General features: G+C 42.8%; 1 protein-coding gene across 7 annotated transcripts in view; it reads right to left on the bottom strand.

Annotated features, from left to right (window-relative positions):
- The window catches only part of LOC118358634 (DENN domain-containing protein 1B-like), a 171,365-nt gene that overhangs the window by 46,974 nt on the left and 101,703 nt on the right, over positions 1-22,688 (bottom strand). For all 7 annotated transcript variants that reach the window (XM_052480199.1, XM_052480197.1, XM_052480198.1 and 4 more), the window contains 3 exons: positions 17,468-17,568; positions 9,244-9,289; positions 7,638-7,739 (listed from right to left, as the gene is read on the bottom strand). In XM_052480199.1, the coding sequence (XP_052336159.1) occupies positions 7,638-7,739; positions 9,244-9,289; positions 17,468-17,568 (249 nt within the window). The remainder of the gene's footprint in view (positions 1-7,637; positions 7,740-9,243; positions 9,290-17,467; positions 17,569-22,688) is intronic.

Here is a 22,688-nt window from a genome sequence, read left to right as displayed (position 1 = left end):
AAAACCCAGCAGCATTTTGTAGAGAAAGGAAAAGCAAAGGTAAGTGTTTGCCTAAATATAATGGAGCATTTATCAGTGATTGGAGCAGTGGAAAAATGTGCTTAAACCCAGCAGCGATTTGACATAGAAAATAATCTATATCCTAATTATATATATTATATATATAGAATGTGTTTAAAATGAAAAATGTAGTAAAAAATACTTGTAATAATGACAATGACAATTAAGGCTCTACCAGAGCATATACAACTCCCACATTTCAACCCTGACACTGCTGCTGTGGTAGAAAGTTTGGGTTTTCTCTTCGAACCCCCCAAAAAATGTTTTGTTAAGATTCTGTCCAGGGAAAGAAGGCCGTGGGGATGCAATTAAAGAACTACAAAGAAGAAAAAAAAATAGTTATGAAAATCTCCCGCTTTCTTTTGATGTGCTGCTGCCTGAATGTTACACATACCCTCATGCACAAAGACGTGTGTGTGCGCATGCACACACACACACACACACACACACACACACACACACACACACACACACACACACACACACACACACACACACACACACACACACGCGCGCACACACGCGCACACACACAAAAAAACACTCCACCCACATTTAAAAAATAATCATAAAAAAGAATATCTGACACATAAATCTCAATATAAAACTATTCTTACCCTTAGAGTCCTTCATTCTACAATTTCTAGTATATAAACCAATTCCTCATAACAATGTTATTCAAGACAAACAGACTCAATTGCTTGTATATTTATATCCAAAATCATTTTCATTAATGGTCTTCTCTCGTTGCAAAGCAAAACTATGACTTCCAAGTCCACCAGGCTCAACCTCTAATATAAGATGAGAGGACAGAGAAGGCAGGTGAAGTAGATTTTAATATCTTGCGCCGTCTTTCCTGCTGGTGAGATGTGTAGATAGATGTCCCACAGGAAAAACAAACAAAGACACGGTTTCCTACAGCCCATATGAGCAGGACTATAGATCCATCATCATTTTATTAGCCACAGTGAAATAATAATATAATAATAATAATAATAATAATATATGCCATTTAGCAGACGCTTTTATCCAAAGCGACTTACAGTCATGTGTGCATACATTCTACGTATGGGTGGTCCCGGGGATCGAACCCACTACCCTGGCGTTACAAGCGCCATGCTCTACCAACTGAGCTACAGAAGGACCACAAATAATAAGCACATCAAACAGATGATGATGCTGTGTGTGTGTCTGTGTGTTCATTTTAACTAATAGGGATATCTAATGGCAGATGCTACTCCCTGAAGTGGGGTTACTGTCAGGCTGACCCTGTATAGCAGGCTCTGGGATGAGCTGGGAGTTTTGCATACATAATTAAACATATCTAAATGTCATCTTTACTTCAAACACTAACTGGTCTCTGGTGCTCCCTGGGTTGACTTCAAATAGAGAATGGACCAGAGCATCAACACACACACACAGAGACACAGAGAAAGAGACACACAGAGAGAGAGAGAGAGACTCAGAGAGATAGATAGATAGAGAGACTCAGAGAGAGAGAGAGAGAGAGAGAGAGAGAGAGAGAGAGAGAGAGAGAGAGAGAGAGAGAGAGAGAGACTCAGAGAGAGAGAGAGACTCAGAGAGATAGATAGATAGAGAGACTCAGAGAGAGAGAGAGAGAGAGAGAGAGAGAGAGAGAGAGACTCAGAGAGATAGAGAGAGAGAGAGAGACTCAGAGAGAGAGGAGAGAGAGCCGAGTAAAAATTCCCCAAACTCCAAAACGCTGTTTGATGGACAAGATTGGGAATTGTAGTTTGAAGCAGAAACATAGTGTACATTGAGTTAAGACAGGGCAATTTAACAAGACACAGTTGTCAGTCAGTCAGTCACGCACGCACCCACCCCCCCCCCCCCCAAAAAAACATGATATGAATCGTCATCAGATCATAATCAAAACAGTTACCTGCCATTAACCTTCTTTTAACTCATTATGCTTCATTAATAAGAAGTGAGCAATCCTAGAGGAAGCAGCACGGTTCAGTGCTGATCTTAATGTACAAGCCAATCTCTGAGGTAGGTAGCTTATGGTTTGGGAAATCCTGGAGCTGCTTCACAGTGGAAATGAGTTGAGGTGAAACACACACACCTGGCCCTACTCTGTATGCAGTGTACAGCTGTGGCTGACGCGTATTGTGGACGAAGCAGAAACGTGTAAGTAGAGAAATCTTTCTCCTAATTTAAATGTCAGCTTGGCGTTTTGAGTGATTATCGTTCACCATCGACAGGACTCAGAGTGACTTTTAGTGAGACAGGAGTGTACCTTCCTCTGCGTGTCTGTGTGTGTGCGCATGTAGCTGCGTTGGCTGCTGATGATGTTGTTTTCTGTGAACTGAAGCTGAACTCCCAATTAAAGCTGTTGTGTTTGATTACCTGTGCCAGGTTATCTCTGGAGACACACACACACACACACACACACACACACACACACACACACACACACACACACACACACACACACACACACACACACACACACACACACACACACACACACACACACACACACACACACACACACACACACACACACACACACACCTCTCTCCCTCTGCCATATTTGTTAACTTCCCACCACAGTCTTAAAATACAACAAGTAGGTGTGCACTGGGTACATTTCCCTCAGTGATTGGAAACACAGATGATCAAATATAGGAAGGGTAGAAATGTAAGGAACTGTGTAAAAAAAAAAGCCAGTGGCGACAGAGAACAGAGGGAATTACACATTGCCATTTGAAAGAGGTTCTCGTACTTCTTACTTTGAATGTGTAAAACACACAAAAGGAAGAATACATTATTTTTTTTAAACAAATACTCCAGTCATAGGTTTTGATATTAAGTCTACGGGATCAAATAAAAATGGGATTCAGTCGCACATTGTTTGTTTTCAGAATTAATGGTCTGCCTAATTTGCTATTCTTGGATATTTTTAATGACTAGCGTGGCAAATAACCACACTACACCACACTACACCCCAGCCCAATTATAACTGTATCACTGTGTGGGAGAAGTCTGCAAAACAATTCAAAAGACACAAAGAATGAAAGAAACAAAGAATAAAAGCACCTTGATCTTTAGAACAACAGCAGTGGTTCACATTGCACATTCCTTGTTCTATACACTTGTCAACACGTTGATTTTAATAAAACACACATCGACCTCAGAGACCTATATTAGTAGCATCTGTAGAAAAGCGGCTGAAACTTTAAAAGTGTTTAAGAACCTATAAACCTTTTCAGACCCATGCCACAAATTAGCAAACTTTTAAATTTATTTTTTACTCAAAACAATGCCACTAAAGAATACATATTAAGAGCAAATTGTTCTCTTCAACAAAATATAAGGGACTTTTTAACATTATATTTCACCATTACAATATTGTAATTTAACATTCTAAAATTATTTCTATAAATCTATAAATGTGCTTAATATCCCAAACAGATTAAGGACAGGAAATAGATTTGTATTATAAATCAGCTGCATTATATTTCCATTTCATTGCAATACTCAACAAGAAAAATGTAAATGTTCTGTGCAGAAACAGTGATGTCATATTTGTATTTATTTTATTAAATGTAATTTAATTAAAACAAAAATAATCTCAACAGGAAAAAAGACAACAGTTTATTTTAGAAAATGCCTTCACAACTGCCAAAATTCAACCTTTACCGAGAAATGATTCACCGTCAAAAGTGAACATTCTCAGTGCGTAGTAGCACGACAAATTCAGTGCGTAGTAGCACGACATTCTCAGTGCGTAGTAGCACGACATTCTCAGTGCGTAGTAGCACGACAAATTCAGAACGTAGTAGCACGACAAATTCAGAACACAATCAACACAGGAACCTAAACTCGGTCTCATCTGATGTTTCCAATAAAAACACATGTCAAAAATCATTCTCAGAAGGTTACACACATCCTTTTCTCACCCTTTAACCAATTATTCTCTCTATTTGTAAATCTTTAGCTGTTTCGCCGAGCGGAAGCGCTATTGGCGTGGTAGCATTTCTAATAGTCAATAAATCTCAAATATTATGTGTGGAATTGGGGGAAATGGCCATTAAAGGGCAGGCAGCGGGCAGCTGCGGGGTCCTGTCTGGGAGCGGGCCAGGTAATGCAGGACGTCTGCGACCCCTGACCCCTCCAAGAGTAGGGCCAGTGGTCAGCCGACGCCACATGTGACTAATAAAATGTTATTTGACTTGATGCACAAAGTTGTTCCGCAGCAACTTTATACTTGAAACACTCAAACCAAAAAATGTGCCCCTTAATCTATTTTAATATACTTGGCTTTATGGAAGGAATGAGGCATTGGATTTTCTAAATGTGGAAAACTCTCACTATCTGAATCGCAGGTTAGATAATGCTGAGGTGGAAGGAGATGCAGGTTATCAGCTGCTAATCTTTATCTACTAATGCAGTTTGCTCCTGATAAATTCATATTAACAGTACCAATTTAATTACTGTACATTCTTCCTCTTAAATGCTATCTGCTCTTGATCGGTTTAGCGTATGCTGTCATGGCAGTCCCAAGCCGTTCTATTCATCAGGAAGCCACAGTACAGTCAGCGAGAACAGGTACATGAAGTGTCTAATCATTTTAGCTGTATAAAGTTATGACAGTTCTATAAAGACTTCACTTTGTTTGCAATAACAGTTCTATGACCTTAATCTCAAGCAGCCAGTTAACAGTTTCTTATTCTGAGATTAAGACAGACTCTGTTAATTAAGCCTTCAGTTCCCCGGCCGTTGGTTCTGACGAACTGAGCAATGCCTCTCAACCATCCTACTGTATGTAAACACAATTATCAGATGCCATGTGGCACGTCCTTCCAGTCTAACGAGCAAACTAACAAGGGACTTGGAATTCCCCGCAATTAGTACCTGCTCTTTTCCTGATTCATCTACATCACCCCTAGCGATGAGGGGGCAGGAGAGAGAGAGAGTGTTTTTTTGATTTTCTTTCCCCTGTAATAAATATATGATGGTACTGTACTGTAGTAGGTGACACATCTTGTTTCAGGCGGTGTAATTCGCCGTGATATGAAGAGTGTGTTCTGTGATTAGTCGGAGGGAAATGGCGAGCTCGAGGATCAAAGCCGCCACTTAATTTAGCAGACGACAAAGACAAAAGGCTTTTCTCTGTTGCCTGTCAGATTCAAAAGAGCCGTCTCCCTTTTATGACAGACTCAGTTTGCGCTTTAATTTAGGATTGGAGTCCCTGGGCACAGAGAGGCGGGCTGCTGCACAGTCAGAGAGAGAGAGGTAGCCGTACTGCAGGTATAGGTATACTATTAGGGTTGTGTGTGTGTGTGAATGTGTGTGTGTGCACACGCATGTGTGTGTCTGTATGAGTACACACACACACACACACACACACACACACACACACACACACACACACACACACACACACACACACACACACACACACACACACACACACACACACACACACACACACACACACAGCTTCACAAGGAGTATTAAATCCCCCCTAGAGAGGAAAGAAACAAACAGCCTCCTGCGTGATTCAAACGGAGGGATGACAGGCATGCATGTGTGTGTGTGACCCTGGTTTCCTGTTGCACTGACCGGTGTCAGTGCTACATTAATTAAAGAGATGGAGCTGGCAGGTGGCTGTAGAGACACCACTGGTAATTGGCCCCCTTCTTCTCTCTCCCTCTTTCCCTGCTGCCACAAACCCAGTCTTTCCTCCTCTCCCTCCGTCCCTTCTCAAACAGTCTTTCTCGCTCTGTCGTTCCCGGAGACGTGCCACTGGGCAGGCAGAAAAAGCCGTCTTTGAGGAATAATGATTAGAATAGAGGGAGATGAAGGGGAGAGATGTTTCCACAGATCTGATGGCTGATGAATGCTGCTTGCCTTTCAGTGTGTGTATTTGTATGTGCATGTGTGTGTTGCAGGATTTCCCGCAAGCGCTGCTAAGGACCAGGGGGGTGAGGGGGACAGGGTTGGTTAGACAAGTGAGGAAGAGTATGTGTGTACATCCTGAAGAAGACATGGATTTACAATGCATTCGGAAAGTATTCAGACCTGTTCACTTTTTCCACATTTTGTTATGTTACAGCCTTATTCTAAAATTGATTAAATTGTAGTTTTTTTCCCTCATCAATCTACACACAACACCCCATAATGACTAAGGAAAAACAGGTTAAGAAATGGTGGCTAATGTATTAAAAATAAAAACTTAAATATCAGTACTTTGTTGAAGCACCTTTGGCAGTGATTACAGCCTCGGGTCTTTTTGGGTATGACACAGGTAGCCTAGTGGTTAGAGCGTTGGGCCAGTACTCAAAAGGTTGCTGGATCAAATCCCTGAGCTGACAAGGTAAAAATCTGTTATTCTGCCCCTGAACAAGGCAGTTAACTCACTGTTCCCCGGTAGGCCGTCATTGTAAAGAAGAATTTGGACAATTACTTCGACCTCATGGCTTGGTTTTTACTCTGGCATACACTGTCAACTGTGGGACCTTATAAAGACAGGTGTGTGCATTTCCAAATCATGTCCAATCAATTTTATTTACCACAGGTGGACGCCAATGAAGTTGCAGAAAGGATGATCAATGGAAACAGGATGCACCTGAGCTCAATTTCGAGTCTCATAGCAAAGGGTCTGAATACTTATGTAAATAAGGTATTTCTGTTTCGCTTTGTCATTCTGGGGTATTGTGTGTACATTGATGAGAATTTGTTTTATTTCATCCATTTTAGCATAAGGCTGTAACATAACAAAACGTGGGAAAAGTGAAGGGGTGTGAACACTTTCCCAATGCACTGTACTACTTGTGTTGACGAATGAGAGAAAGAAAGTGGGAAAAGAGAAGGAAAGTGTGAATGGAGGAGTGTGTGAATACTGTAGATATAAGTGCAAGATAGTGAGTGTGTGTGTGTGAGAGAGAAACAAGAGAGTCAGAGAGTAGGTGTGAAAGACGCTCTGCATATAGTACCAGTCAAAAGTTTGGACACACCTACTCATTCAAGGGTTTTTCTTTATTGTTAATATTTCCTACATTTTAGAATAATAGTGAAGACATCAAAACTATGAAATAACACATATGGAATCATGTAGTAACCAAAAAATATTTTAGATTCTTCAAAGTAGCCACCATTTGCCTTGATGACAGCTTTTGCCTTGCACACTCTCAACCAACTTCTCCTTGAATGCAGCATTGAAGGAGCTCCCACATATGCTGAGCACTTGTTGGCTGCTTTTCCTTCATTCACTCTTCGGTCCAACTCATCCCAAACCATCTCAATTGGGTTGAGGCCGGGTGATTGTAGAGGCCAGGTCGTTTGATGCAGCACTCCATCACAATGTAGAAAATAGTAAAAATAAAGAAAAACCCTTGAATGAGTAGGTGTGTCCAAACTTTTGACTGGTACTGTATGTGCATGTGTAATAAGAATGATGGCGGGAGGGAGACTGTGTGTTTGTGTGTGTGTGTGTGTGTGTGTGTGTGTGTGTGTGTGTGTGTGTGTGTGTGTGTGTGTGTGTGTGTGTGTGTGTGTGTGTGTGTGTGTGTGTGTGTGTGTGTGTGTGTGTGTGTGTGTGGGCTCACCACGTCGCTGGGCAGGTTCTGCAGGTCATCCTGGGGGCTCTCCAGTGTGTTGGTGTCCACATTCAGAATCACTACATCCTCCAATGACCTGCTGCGCACTCTCTGAGAGGACAAAACACAGGTCGTCAGCTCAACACGCACACACACCAATCATCATAAATAAACAATTATCCCTCACACACACCAATCATCATAAATAAACAATTATCCCTCACACACACCAATTATCATAAAGAAACAATTATCCCTCACACACACCAATCATCATAAAGAAACAATTATCCCTCACACACACCAATCATCATAAAGAAACAATTATCCCTCACACACACCAATCATCATAAAGAAACAATTATCCCTCACACACACCAATCATCATAAAGAAACAATTATCCCTCACACACACCAGCAAAAGTTTGTAGTTGGAAAAATAATTGAGAAATTGAAACACAGACCGTATTTATTAATCTCGGAGTGTTTTTCATGGAACAATTACAGTTATTATTGTTCCAGAACTTGATACAGTGCCGCAAATATTTCACAGGTCATTATAATAAGTCACACAGACCTTTTTTATAACCTCCAACCCACATTCTCGTCTTACAGCCAGAGTGTTTTAGATTTAAATACACTGACAAGTAACATTTAAAACTACAGTCAAAAACAAATTTGCTCCACACACACACACAGACAAAAACACCAAAATAGAAAAAAGGGCACACAGCAAAACATTTAAAGTCTGCAAACATTTTCTAGCAGCGTAAATCCTGATGCCTCAACAGTAAGTCTGCTGTGCTGGGCTGGAGTCTTCCTGATAGCTACAAACCACACGGATCTGTATGTGGTGCTCTGTAGGCAGGTGGGGCTGGAGATCTCGAGTTTGTCACTTTTGTATGTGATAGTCTGGGATACGGAGACTCTCATATACACACACTGACACAGATATGCACACGCAGACACACACGAGCAAACATACAGGCACATACAGTACACACACACACACAGTCGTACACAACAAACACACACTTGTGTGACAGTGGTGGCTGCGGAGGCTTGCATGCTGATCTGGCAGTGCACGAGAGAGGGTCTGTCACTGGTACAGTGTGTGATGAATACCGCTACTGCCAGGAACGTCACACACACACACGCGCGGTGACGGGTCTACCCCCGACCAACACACCAGCTCTCAATAACGAAGCACAAAAGCTCTTTGTTTGTGAAAACTGTCTTTTTCCCTGTCATTTATTTGTTTCTTAAATTGGTAAGCATGCACACAACAGATAAAAACCTAGAGGCAGAAAAGGAAAAGCATTGTCAATATCCTTTTGATTTGGTTTCCAGTGTTGGGTACGTCAATGTTAATATTGCATCGTTATGAAGTTCACCGTTTAATTCATTCTCACAGCTGCAATCACAGCTGTTTGATCACACTTATATCCTGTACACATCCACTACACAGTGACAAAAACATTAAAAAACTAGACACAACATTTTTGAAAAATGAAATAACCAAATCACAATACATTTAATAAAATATAGCGGGAGAGTTTCAGAATCAGATTCTAATTTAGATATAATATGATGTGTCTGCGATTGTTTGACTTACCTCCAGCAGACTGAGATGAACTCCCACAAGGTATGGCATGGGGGCACTAGGGAAGAGAGAATTTGAAAGAAGGATCTGAGTCAGGACTAAATTATTAATGATAAAATAACGACTGGGTGAAATAATTCAGGCATTTTATACGCACGCACGCACGCGCGCGCGCACGCACGCACACGCACACGCACACACACACACACACACACACACACACACACACACACACACACACACACACACACACACACACACACACACTAATATTGTAGAATAATAGTAAACATATTTTAGATTTGAGATTCCTTGATGATAGCGTTGCACACTCTAGGCATTCTCTCAACCGGCTTCATGAGGAATGCTTTTCCAACATTCTTGAAGAAGTTCCTACATATGATGAGCACTTGTTGGTTGCTTTTCCTTCACTCTGCAGTCCAACTCATCCCAAAACATCTCAATTGGGTTGAGGTCCTGTGATTGTGGAGGCCAGGTCATCTGATGCAGCACTCCATCACTCTCCTTCTTGGTCGAATAGCCCTTACACAGTCTGGAGGTGTACTGGATCATTTTGAAAAACAAATTAGACTCACACTAAGCGCAAACCAGATGGGATGGCGTATCGCTGCAGAATGCTGTGGTAGCCATGCTGGTTAAGTGTGCCTTGAATTCTAAATAAATCACTGCCAGTGTCACCAGCAAAGCACCCCCACACCATCACACCTCCTCCATGCTACACGGTGGGAACCACACATGCAGAGATCATCCGTTCACCTTCTCTGCGTCACACAAAGACACGTTTGGACTCATCAGACCAAAGGACAGATTTCCACCGGTCTAATGTCCATTGCTTGTGTTCCCTGGCCCAGACAAGTCTCTTCTTATTGGTGTCCTTTAGTTGTGGTTTCTTTGCAGATATTCAACCATGAAGGCCTGATTCATGCAGTCTCCTCTGAACAGTCGATGTTGAGATGTGTTGGTTACTTGAACTCTGTGAAGCATTCATTTGGGCTGCAATTTCTGAGGCTGGTAACGCTAATGAACTTATCCTCTGCAGCAGAGGTAACTTTGGGTCTTCCTTCCCTGTGGCAGTCCTCATGAGAGCCAGTTTCATCATAGAGCTTGATGGTTTTTGCGACTGCACTTGAATAAACTTTCAATGTTCTTGAAATGTTCCGCATTGACTGACCTTCATGTCTTAAACTAATGATGAACTGTCGTTTCTCTTTTCTTATTGAGCTGTTCTTGACATAAAATACATAAAATAATATACAGAAAGTACCCGAGCTCTGAAGCAAGCCTCCAGAAAATGCAAATGGCATTACAGTACCGTGCAGTAACAAAGATCACTCACTATTTTCCAACTTAAACGAGGAAAATAAGAACAATCCAACATTTATTTTTGATACTGTCGCAAAGCTAACTAAAAAGCAGCATTCCCCAAGTGAGGATGGCTTTAACTTCAGCAGTGATAAATTCATGAACTTATTTGACAAAAACATCATGATCATGAGAAAGCTCCTCTTTAAACCTGCATATTCCTCCAAAGCTCAGTTGTCCTGAGTCTGCACAACACTGCCAGGACCTAGTATCAAGGGAGACACTCACGTTTTTTTAATACCATATCCCTTGACACATTGCTGAAAATAATCATGGCCTCTAAACCTTCAAGCTACATGCTGGACCCTATTACAACTAAACTACTGAAAGAGCCGCTTCCTGTGCTTGGCCTTCCTATGTTGAACATAATAAATGTCTCTCTATCCACCAGATGTGTAACAAACTCACTAAAAGTGGCAGTAATAAAGCCTCTCTTGAAAAAGCCAAACCTTGACCCAGAAAATATAAAAAACTAAAATCGGCCTATATCGAATCTCCCATTCCTCTCAATTTTTTTTGAAAAAGCTGTTGCACAGCAACTCACTATCTTCCTGAAGACAAACAATGTATAGAATCTGGTTTTATAGACCCCATCATAGCACTGAGACTGCACTTGTGGAGGTGGTAAATTACCTTTTAATGGCGTCAGACCGAGGCTCTGCATCTGTCCTCGTGCTCCTAGACCTTAGTGCTGCTTTTGATACCATCGATCACCACATTCTTTTGGAGAGATTGGAAACCCAAATTGGTCTACACGGGCAAGTTGTGGCCTGGTTTAGATCTGATCTGTCAGAAAAATGTCAGTTTGTCACTGTAGATGGTTTGTCCTCTGACAAATCGACTGTAAATTTCAGTGTTCCTCAAGGCTCTGTTTTAGGACAATTACTGTTTTCATTATATATTTAAATGTATTGTTGATGTCATTCGGAAACATAATGTTAACTTTCACTGCTATGCGGACGACGCACAGCTGTACTTTTCGATGAAACATGGTGAAGCCCCAAAATTGCCCTCCCTGGAAGCCTGTGTTTCAGACATAAGGAAGCGTATGGCGGCAAATGTTCTACTTTTAAACTCGGACAAAACAGAGACGCTAGTTCTAGGTCCCAAGAAACAAAGAGATATTCTGTTGAATCTGACAATTAATCTTAATGGTTGTACAGTCGTATCAAATAAAACTGTGAAGGACCTCGGCGGTTACTCTGGACCCTGATCTCTCTTTTGACAAACATATCAAGACCATTTCAAGGACAGCTTTTTTCCATCTACGTAATATTGCAAAAATCAGAAACTTTCTGTCCAAAAATTATGCAGAAAAATGTATCCATGCTTTTGTCACTTCGAGATGAGACTACTGCAATGTTCTACTTTCCGGCTACCCGGATAAAGCAATAAATTAACTTAGGGCTAAACACGGCTGCTAGAATCTTGACTAGAACCAAAAAATGAGATCATATTACTCCAGTGCTAGCCTCCCTACACTGGCTTCCTGTTAAAGCAAGGGCTGATGTCAAGGTTTTACTGCTAACCTACAAAGCATTACATGGGCTTGCTCTTACCTATCTTTCCGATTTGGTCCTGCCGTACATACCTACACGTACGCTACGATCATAATACGCAAACCTCCTTACTGTCCCTAGAATTTCTAAGCAAACAGCTGGAGGCAGAGCTTTCTCCTATAGAGCTCCATTTTTATGGAATGGTCTGCCTACCCATGTGAGAGACACAGACTTGGTCTCGACCTTTAAGTCTTTATTGAAGACTCATCTCTTCAGTATGTCCTATGATTGAGTATAGTCTGAAGGTGAACAGAAAGGCACTTGTGCAACGAACCGCCCTTGCTGTCTCTGCATGGCCTGTTCCCCTCTCTCCACTGGGACGCGATCTTACTGTCCGGGTTGGCGCCCCCCCTTGGGTTTGTGAAGAGGGGGAGATCTTTGTGTGCTATACTCAGCCTTGTCTCAGGATGGTAAGTTGGTTGTTGAAGATATCCCTCTAGTGGTGTGGGGGCTGTGCTTTGGCATAAGGGGTGAGGTTATATCCTGCCTGTTTGGCCCTGTCCAGGGGTATCGTTGGATGGGGCCACAGTGTCTCCCAACCCCTCCTGTCTCAGCCTCCAGTATTTATGCTGCAATAGTTTGTGTCGGGGGGCTAGAGTCAGCCTGTTATATCTGGAGTATTTCTCCTGTCTTATCCGGTGTCCTGTGTGAATTTAAGTATGCTCTCTCTAAATCTCTTTCTTTTTCTTTCTTTCTCTCTCTCTCGGAAGACCTGAGCCCTAGGACCATGCCTCAGGACTTCCTGGCCTAATGACTCCTTCCTGTCCCCAGTCCACCTGGTCGAGCTACTGCTCCAATTTCAACTGTTCTGCCTGCGGCTATGGAACCCTGACCTGTTCATCAGACGTGCTACTTGTCCCAGACCTGGTGTTTTCAACTCTCTAGAGACAGCAGGAGTGGTAGAGATACTCTGAATGATCAGCTATGAAAAGCCAACATTTACTCCTGAGGTATTGACCTGTCATTTATGAACATTTCAACATATTGGCCATGTTCTGTTATAATCTCCACTCGGCAGAGCCATAAGAGGACTGGCCACCCCTCATAGCCTGGTTCTTCTACAGGTTTCTTCCTAGGTCCCGGCCTTTCTAGGGAGTTTTTCCTAGCCACCGCGCTTCTACACCTGCATTGCTGGCTGTTTGTGGTTTTAGGCTGGGTTTCTGTACAGCACTTTGTGACATCAGCTGATGTAAGAAGGGCTTTATAAATACATTTGATTGATTGATTGATTGATTGACTTGGACTTTTACCAAATGTATACCACCCCTACCTTGTCACAACACAACTGATTGGCTCAAACGCATTAAGAAGGAAAGAAAGTCCACAAATTATCATTTAACAAGGCACACCTGTTAATTGAAATGCATTCCAGGTGACTACATAATTTAGCTGGTTAAGAGAATGCCAAGCGTGTGCAAGGCTGTCATCAATGCAAAGGGTGGCTACTTTGAAGAATCTCAAATGTAAAATATATTTGATTGATTTGTTAAACAATTTTCTGGTTGCTACATGATTCCATGTGTTATTTCATAGTTTTGATGTATTCACTATTATTCTACAATGTAGAAAATAGTAAAAAAATAAAGAAAAACCCTTGAATGAGTAGGTGTTCTAAAATTTTTACCGTCAGTACATACACACAGAATGCATTCAGAAAGTATTTCCGAAACCCTTTCCCTTATTCCACATTTTGTTACGTTACAGCCTTATTCTAAAATGGATTAAATAAATAAAAATCCTCATCAATCTACACACAATACTATAATACCCATAATGACAAAGTCAAAACAATATTTACATAAGTATTCAGACCATTTGCTATGAGACTCGAAATTGAGCTCAGGTGCATCCTGTTTACATTGATCATCCTTGAGATGTTTCTACAACTTGACTGGAGTCCACCTGTGGTAAATTCAATTGTACATGATTTGGAAAGGCACACACCTGTCTATATAAGGTCCAACAGTTGACATGCATGTCAGAGCAAAAACCAAGCCATGAGGTCGAAGGAATTGTAGGTAGAGCTCTGAGACAGGATTGTGTCGTGGCACCGATCTGGGGAAGAGTACCAAAACATTTCTGCAGCATCAAAGGTTCCCAAAACACAGTGGCCTCCATCATTCTTCAATGTAAAAAGTTTGGAATCACTAAGACTATTCCTAGAGCTGGCCGCCTGGCCAAACTGAGCAGTCGGGATAGAAGGGCTTGTTCAGGGATGTGACCAAGAATGGTCACTCTGACAGAGCTCAAGAGTTCCTCTGTGGAGATGGGAGAACCTTCCAGAAGGACAACCATCTTTGCTGCACTCCACCAATCAGGCCTTTATGGTAGAGTGACAGCCCGCTTGGAGTTCGCCAAAAGGCACCTAAAGGACTCACAGAACATGAGAAACAAGATTGGTCTGATGAAATCAAGATTGAACTCTTTGACCTGAATGCCAACAGTCACATCTGGAGGAAACCTGGCACCATCCCTATGATGAAACATGTTGGTGGCAGCATCATGCTGTGGGGATGTTTTTCAGTGGCAGGGACTGGGAGACTAGTCAGGATCGAGGGAAAAATGAACGGAGCAAAGTACAGAGAGATCCTTGATTAAAAACCTGCTCCAGAGAGCTCAGGACCTCATACTGGGGCGAAGGTTCACCTAACAGGACAACGACCCTAAGCACACAGCCAAGACAACGCAGGAGTGGCTTTGGGACAAGTCTCTGAATGTCCTTGAGTGGCCCAGCCAGAGCCCGGACTTGAACCCGATCGAACATCTCTGTTGAGATCTGAAAATAGCTGTGCAGCGACAGTCCCCATCCAACCTGACAGTGCTTGAGAGGATCTGCAGAAAAGTATGGGAGAGACTCCCCAAATACTGGTGTGCCAAGCTTGTAGCGTCATACCCAAGACGACTCGAGGCTGTAATCGCTGCCAACGGTGCTTCAACAAAGTATTAAGTAAAGAGTCTGAATAGTTACGTAAATCTGATATTTAAAATGTACATTTTTGATACATTTGCAAACATTTGTAAAAAACAGTTTTTCTTCATCATTATGGGGTATTATGAGTCGATTGATGAGGGGGGGGAAACAATTTAATCCATTTTAGAATAAGGCTGTAACAAAACAAAATGTGGAAAAAGTCAAGGGGTCTGAATACTTTCCAAATGCTATGTACATACAGTATGAGGAGAAAGCTGAAGTCGTAACCTTTTCACTGATGTAATCAGATCTCATGTTTGATTCCCAGTTCGTCCACTAGATCGCAGTAGAAGATCACATGATGTGACTTGGCCACTTGAAACCAGATGTGCCTGGTTTGATCTGGTTTGGGTAGTAGCTCACTGTGTAAAAATGGCTTTGCGGATTTTCAAGCCTGACATCTTAAAAGGACCCTAGCGATTTTAAATAACACACAGACAGGCAACTTCAAACTCCTTTTTCCCATTTATTTTCCCCATTGGAAACCAGTGAGATATATCAACGGGGCATAGAGAGGATGCATTCAAGGCCATGTCAAATTTCATGTAGACGGAGAAAGAAATGCATTGCATTACAATGACCACCAATGTGTACCGTTTCCACGCAAACACTCTTGGTGACTTTACCTAAATTGCCTACACTATGAATATGAATAATTTATGGCCTGTGGAATTGGCATAGTAGGCAATTTAACCAATCACAGCCCTCCTTTAACTTGTATAAATAAGTTGAATATCCTGCAAATCACCAGCAGAGGGCTACCATTTTGAATCCATTTTCACATTCACTCTGTTGGTAATGCCTACAAATTGGATCATAACTTTAAAACTACCAGAGATCCCACTCTGGAACTTTGATAAGCCCGTAGAGTGTATTATGTTCAACAATATATTGAAACATTTGCTAAATCAAAAATGGGATATTTCAAATAATCATGTTTATATTTTTCAATATTCATATATTAATGTAAAAGATTAGTGATAGAAAAATACTACTCATATGACTCATATTACAGAGCAAGCGGTAAAAGTTAAAATGACAACTGTTTGCTTTGTAGCACCAACAGATGAAACACCACGGAGTCTTAAAGGAGGCCTTGGTAAGGACAAAATGTCATAAATATGCAAACTTTGAAATGTTTTTCTTCAATTATGCTTTTATATACAAATATCAAGTATACTATTCTATGGATTACATTTTGTGGTATTTCTTTGTCTGGGTTTCACAAAGATCAGAATCAAACATGAAACAAATAAAAAATAATATATATATTTTTCTTTATTACAGTGATGTTACTGTAGCTTTAGCAAAACCATCTTAAACTTCAAATACAGTCAGTTGCAAATAACACTATTAACATATCATTTTCCAGCTAAGACTATTACCAACTAAAGACTATAATGAGACATACAGTATTTACTGTTAATCATTAATCAAGCCTCAGCGCTGTCCAGTAACCCAATCAGCTAGCGGCAGAGAGGACCAGGGAGGACATGCCTGCACCGTCTAACATCATTAACGCCTCACACACTTCCCAGAACCCAACGCCGCCTGCTCTCAACCAAGCAAACCTGATTACTCTAACTGGGGAACGTCACCGGGTCAGGGCTTGGCAGAGCTGGGAGTGTTGTGTGTAGGTCCTATTCTGTTCTGTGGCCGCTGCCTCAATCAGGTTAGCTGGTTAATAAGATCTGCTCTTTCTCTCTACAACAGCTGGCCTGCTGTAGGTCTGTCACAATACTGTAACCTCTCTCCCTTTCATGTGAACACACAATGCTCAAGTCATGGTATAACACATGCTTAACTCTGTTTGAGAGGTTGTAATGTGATTTGGTAGATATTTGATTATCTGACGGAGGGAACACCCATTCGTTTTTGTGTTAACCCATTCATGATTGGTGTTCAGTGTGCTGGGAATCACATTTAGCTGGCAGTGAACACCAGGTTTTACACAATGCAAAAACATTACAGTAAATGTGTATGAATATAATATTAATGTATATAAATATGTTATTTCACTGCCTGTGCCATATCTAGGCACTGACTCAAGAATCCATAGGTTAAGTGCTGCATATATCCACAAACTGAGGTAAATTGAGGTCAGTCAACATCCAGTCAGACTTGTTAGATTAGTGTTGGATGAGTTGTAATGAAATCCACTGAGGGTGAAGACATGGAAAGCTTAGTGCTGACCGGCCCAGGGAATCAAATATGTAGGAAGACCATTCAAACTGTTCATTATGGAGCAAAACCTCACTGGAAAATAGTGTGAGAGGAATAAAGAAGAGATCTCGTGTGTGTGTGGCCAGTAGCGGAGTCTTACCAGCAGTAGTCCAGTAGATGTGGAGGCAGTACAGGGATGTAAATGTGTTGCCAGTTCATGGGGAACAGCATGGCAGCAGAGGCGTGGACACACGCAGTTAACTATGAGAGGGACAAACACAACATATTATAACAGAGCCAATCGTGACTTTTCTCAAATCTGACTCCAGGCGAGAACTACTGCTGTTTTTCATTTTAAAAGGTAGATTCAGCGAGATGGCAATTGGCTCCGTTGTGTATGATGATGTCATCATGCTGAATGTACCTTCTAAGGAGCTTCAATCTTTAGTGAAACACCAAAATGTTCAACCCCCCCCCCCCAAAAAAAAACAGACGGTATGATCTGTTGTGTTACTGTTGCCAATGTATAGCTCAGCTTTCATCCCAACAATACAAGACTCAGACATGACACTGACAGCTTTGATAGTGGTGTCATATACACACACACACACACACACACACACACACACACACACACACACACACACACACACACACACACACACACAAATAGAAGAAGAGAGACTGAAAGATGGATAACAATCAGGTTAGAGTAGTGTGTGTGTGTGTGTGTGTGTGTGTGTGTGTGTGTGTGTGTGTGTGTGTGTGTGTGTGTGTGTGTGTGTGTGTGTGTGTGTGTGTGTGTGTGTGTGTGTGGTATGAAACCTTGTGATGGATACACAACAAGAAATAAAGGATGAAAAGAATGGCAACAAAGACCTGACACTCAAAACATTAACCCCTGTTTGTTATCATTGTAGAAAAATAGACACAGAAAAGTCACTGTTTATTTTCAAATGACAGCTGTGTTTTCCTCTTTTAGGATATAATGTATAAAGACAAATAGATGAGCATAGACTGTGACCCTGGAGTTGTACAGGCTCTTGACTACCTAGTAATTGTAATGACCTGCGCACGCACGTGCACACACTTGTACACACTAGTGTACACACACACACACACACACACACACACACACACACACACACACACACACACACACACACACACACACACACACACACACACACACACACACACACACACACACACACACACACACACACACACACACACACACACAGGGGCAGCCTAGCTAGCTCATCCTGCAGATTAAAATAACATGATTAAATATAGAAAGAGAACAGTGGTCTGAGGGCTCTGTGGGGACTTCATTAGGGCAAATTGCCAAAGAATGAAACATGAGTTAGCCAAGAGAGACCGCCAACGCTAGCGCTACGGGCTGGGCCAATACCGCGGGGACCTGGGAGCAGGCGCTATGCTTGGAAGTGTGAACCACAGACACACACACAAACTACACACAATGTCACAAGTGACCGGCGAGCTAGCAAACGCGGCCAAGCTTGGCGACTGAACTGAACCGACACAAAGAGCACCAAGCCCCCTCCCCCTTAAAGAAAGAGCCTGAACGCCTGTGTAGCTCTTAACATATGAGGTGTGTGTGTGTGTGTGTGTGTGTGTGTGTGTGTGTGTGTGTGTGTGTGTGTGTGTGTGTGTGTGTGTGTGTGTGTGTGTGTGTGTGTGTGTGTGTGTGTGTGTGCGTGTGGTGGGGAGGTTCAACCGTTTTCATTTTTTATTTCGAGAGAGGAGCAATAAATTTACTCTCCTGCAGTCCCACCATCATTAAGGCTTAATCAACTTTTAATTGGTGTCTTGCTCCGCATATCTGCATACGCATACTGGCTTGCCGCCTCCTTCAAATAAAATAGAACAATGCTCCCGTCCTGTCAAATTTAATTCCCCAGCAAACATTTCTTTCTAAGGAGGAAATAAATCAATTGTGTGAATATTAATGTGAGAGTGTATCAGTTGGAGACAGGAGAGTATCAAAGCCGTCTTGCCTTTCTCTCCTCTCCTAGTAAATGGTGACAGTATAAACCTATTAAATAATGATGAAGAAAGGTCAATGGATCAGGGGTGCACACCTCCTTTGTATACACGGACACACACAAACAGCCACACACAGACAACAAAACACGCACACACACACACACAAACACACACGCAAACACACACGCAAACTCCTTCCTCAGGGAGACAGAGAGAGTGGAGGCTCAGCCGTTGGTACCAGGAGGTAATGGGACAGAAAGAAATAGCTAACCAACTCCAATTATCTCAGCCACAGCCTGTCCTCAAGGTGAGGCTCACTTAGCCCTCAATTGGCCTGCTTTACTCTCAGGTTAAAAGAGAAGACAGCATATCTCTCTTCTAAGGATGGGGGGGGGGTTCTACTGAAACTAAGATAAGCATAAGAAATACATTTTTCTTGATGTGATTTGTTCCTCCCCCTACCAACCGGAGAGGAGGAAGATGAGGTTGTAGGAGTCCAAAGGCATAGTTTATACTTCCTCTCACATTTAACCCAAACCAACCCCATGTCTATCTATAGCCAGCTAACACACAGGTGTTAGAGACGATTAAATCAAAAATAGACATTTGTAAGCGCTTTCTTTCTTTTTTTTTCTCAGGGGCTCCACCAGAGAGCAGGTCGCGGGCGGCTAGGAGCCCTTATAAAATATTTGCCAAGCTAATAAATAATAGATGTGTGGAGCCAAATGGCTTACACGCTCCACAAAAGACCTGGTGCTTAATATTCCATTCAGTGGAGAATCACAGATACAGCACAGATACAGTCCCCAAGAACAAATACTGGATTAGGGCTGCTTTAGGTGCTAGCCTTGGCCCTCTGGGACCTGGGGTCCTCCCAGTAATGAGCCTCTGCCTCGGTCTGTGTGTGAGTGTGAGTCTCAGATGGGTCAGAGATTATACAGCAACAGCCTGCTTCTGAAGGCACCAGATCCCCATCCAGCCCTGACAGCTCTCCTAAGTCCTCACATAAACTGACCACATTAAACACACAATACTATAAACTGAGAGAAACGGAACATACTAACACAACATTACCCCTTAACAGGAGACAATCCGTGGACACTGTGTACCAATGATCATTCTATTCCTAAATAACTTGGTCAATATTTTTGCCCCCCCCACACACACACACAATATCCACGGTTATTAATTCAATTGAATTGAAGCAACAACAAAAAAATCCTTGCTATACCTGCTTCAAGACAGTTATGATTGTATAGTGCACTCGGTAAGGAACTAATAACGTACTAAGAACTGATTTGTGAAAGCAAGCCGCTCAGAAGAATGCAGTTCATCAGTGATGTGAACAGGGAGCGTGGGTGGCAACAGACAGGTAACTATCAAAGACAACGTTGTTAGCCATCAAAGAGCACGTCACGACACTTCCGTAGGAATCGGTTGTCTTAAGTCGGATGAGCGTGTTGCCCTGCCTTTAAAACATCTGCTTTAACAAGCAAACAACCAGGCACCTACTCTATGTGTGATGTTCACCAAGACAGGACCCTGAGTAACTGTGCTACAACTCGCTCACCCACACCATTCTTTAACTGGTTTAGACTGGCCTGGGGGAGGAATAGGCAACATCAACAAACCTCAAACCTCAATTCTCAACTCTTCTTTACTGCCTTTTTCGCCAATCTTCTCTTTCCTTTTCTCCCCTCCCCCTCTCGCCAACCTCATACACCTCACCACGTCCTCTACCCTATCCCTCCCTCCCTCTCCTCCCCTTCTTCTCTCCTCCTCTCCTCGTCCAAAGGAAGACACCCAATTACCTCTGCTCTCTCTGTGTGTTGACAAACGCCCGGTATCAGTGCACAGCCACACAGGTGTGCCACTAACAAGTAGATGGCACTGAGACACAGAGAAAGAGGGCATCGCAGTAACACCAGGCCACCCTCACACACAGTCACGCACACAAAAACAAAATCGGCAACAAAATAAGAAATGGGGAACAAAAACACAGATGATGCGCTAACCACCAGCCACCATAAGAAATGTGGCTGTAGGGACAAGAGGGGAAAGAAAGAAAGACAAAAAGCAGACAGAGAACAAGAGGTGGAAAGAAAGGTGACAGGGTGAGAAAGCAGAAAGAGACACCGAAAGAGAGCGACTAGGAGCAAGAGAGGAAGAAAGCAACGGGAGACGGAAAGAGAAAGCAGGGAGGTTGATAGACTAGAAGAAGTGGAGAGTGAAAAGTGAGAAGTAAGTTTTAGGGCCAAGGCGCTGTGCGGTGGTGAGGCAGGCAGGCAGCTCGCACTCAGGGCCGTGGTGGATGGATGGTCCTAGTTAGCATAATACTGACAGCATGATGAGAAGGCTGCTGTCAGGGGCCTGCCGACTGCCTACCGAGGGGGCCAGGGCCCGGCGAGGCCAGGGGAGGGGAAGATGAAAGACACGGGCCTCCCAGCTGACTAGTTAGAAGAGGCCTGATGCAGCACAATTATACGGCGGCATGACAAGCCTGCATGCTCGGCTGACTGCCTCGGCCATCGCACCGCACCACCACACGCCTTTCAAAACAGTGGTACCACTCACCTCCGGTCACAAAACAGCAATAAGTCAACTGATGCATTGTTGTACCATCATGATTTATTCCTTTGCTGTTGGGCGCTTGCAGGTATGCCGCCATGTTCTGCTACACTGGCACAGCGGGATCACTGGGGGCCCTAACACACAGGCAGGCCCTCTGCCTGGAGCCCACATAATGTATGCCGTGTCTAGTCTCTCTCCCATGCACTCTCTACCTCTTCTTCTCTGCATTTCTATCTTTCTCTTTCCTTTTCTCTCTTTCACCATCTCTCAGAGGGACAGTGGTAGCAGGGGTCAGATGGAGGCCTAATCGCTCTCTTCTTTCTGCAAACTACTCTTTAAGAGTAATGCCAGGGATGGACTGAGAGAAACACACACTCTACTAATAAAAAGGACAGCATTTATGTATTGATTGATGGACGGAGGGAGAGATTAACAAATAAAGGCTTATGGGTGGTCTAACGATGGGCGTCGACATTTAAGTTAAATAAACCACAGACAGTTTGTCTTGTCGCGACGCAAAATTGTAAATCACACAGAATATCACTTCCAGCCGTCTGCTAAGAAAACAGCCGTCACCCGTGGCTCTGATAATTTACACCCTGTAACCCCGGAGTCCGTGGGCACGGCTGGGGCTCTGACATGCTGAGGGGTGGGGGGTGGGAAGAGGTGAGTGGATGAGAGGGAGAGATGAGGAGAAAGGGGAAGAGAGGTGAAATTCCCTGAGGGTTGGGTAATTTTCTACACCTTCCCCGGACCCCTCCACTCTATCCTCAGGGAGACCTTGGGTTCCTCTCCCCACC

Source organism: Oncorhynchus keta, chromosome 26 (genome assembly GCF_023373465.1).
Source record: "Oncorhynchus keta strain PuntledgeMale-10-30-2019 chromosome 26, Oket_V2, whole genome shotgun sequence".
NCBI classification, from domain to species: Eukaryota; Metazoa; Chordata; class Actinopteri; order Salmoniformes; family Salmonidae; genus Oncorhynchus; species Oncorhynchus keta.
Note: the sequence above shows the minus strand (reverse complement) of the source record. Positions and strands in the feature narration are given on the sequence as shown.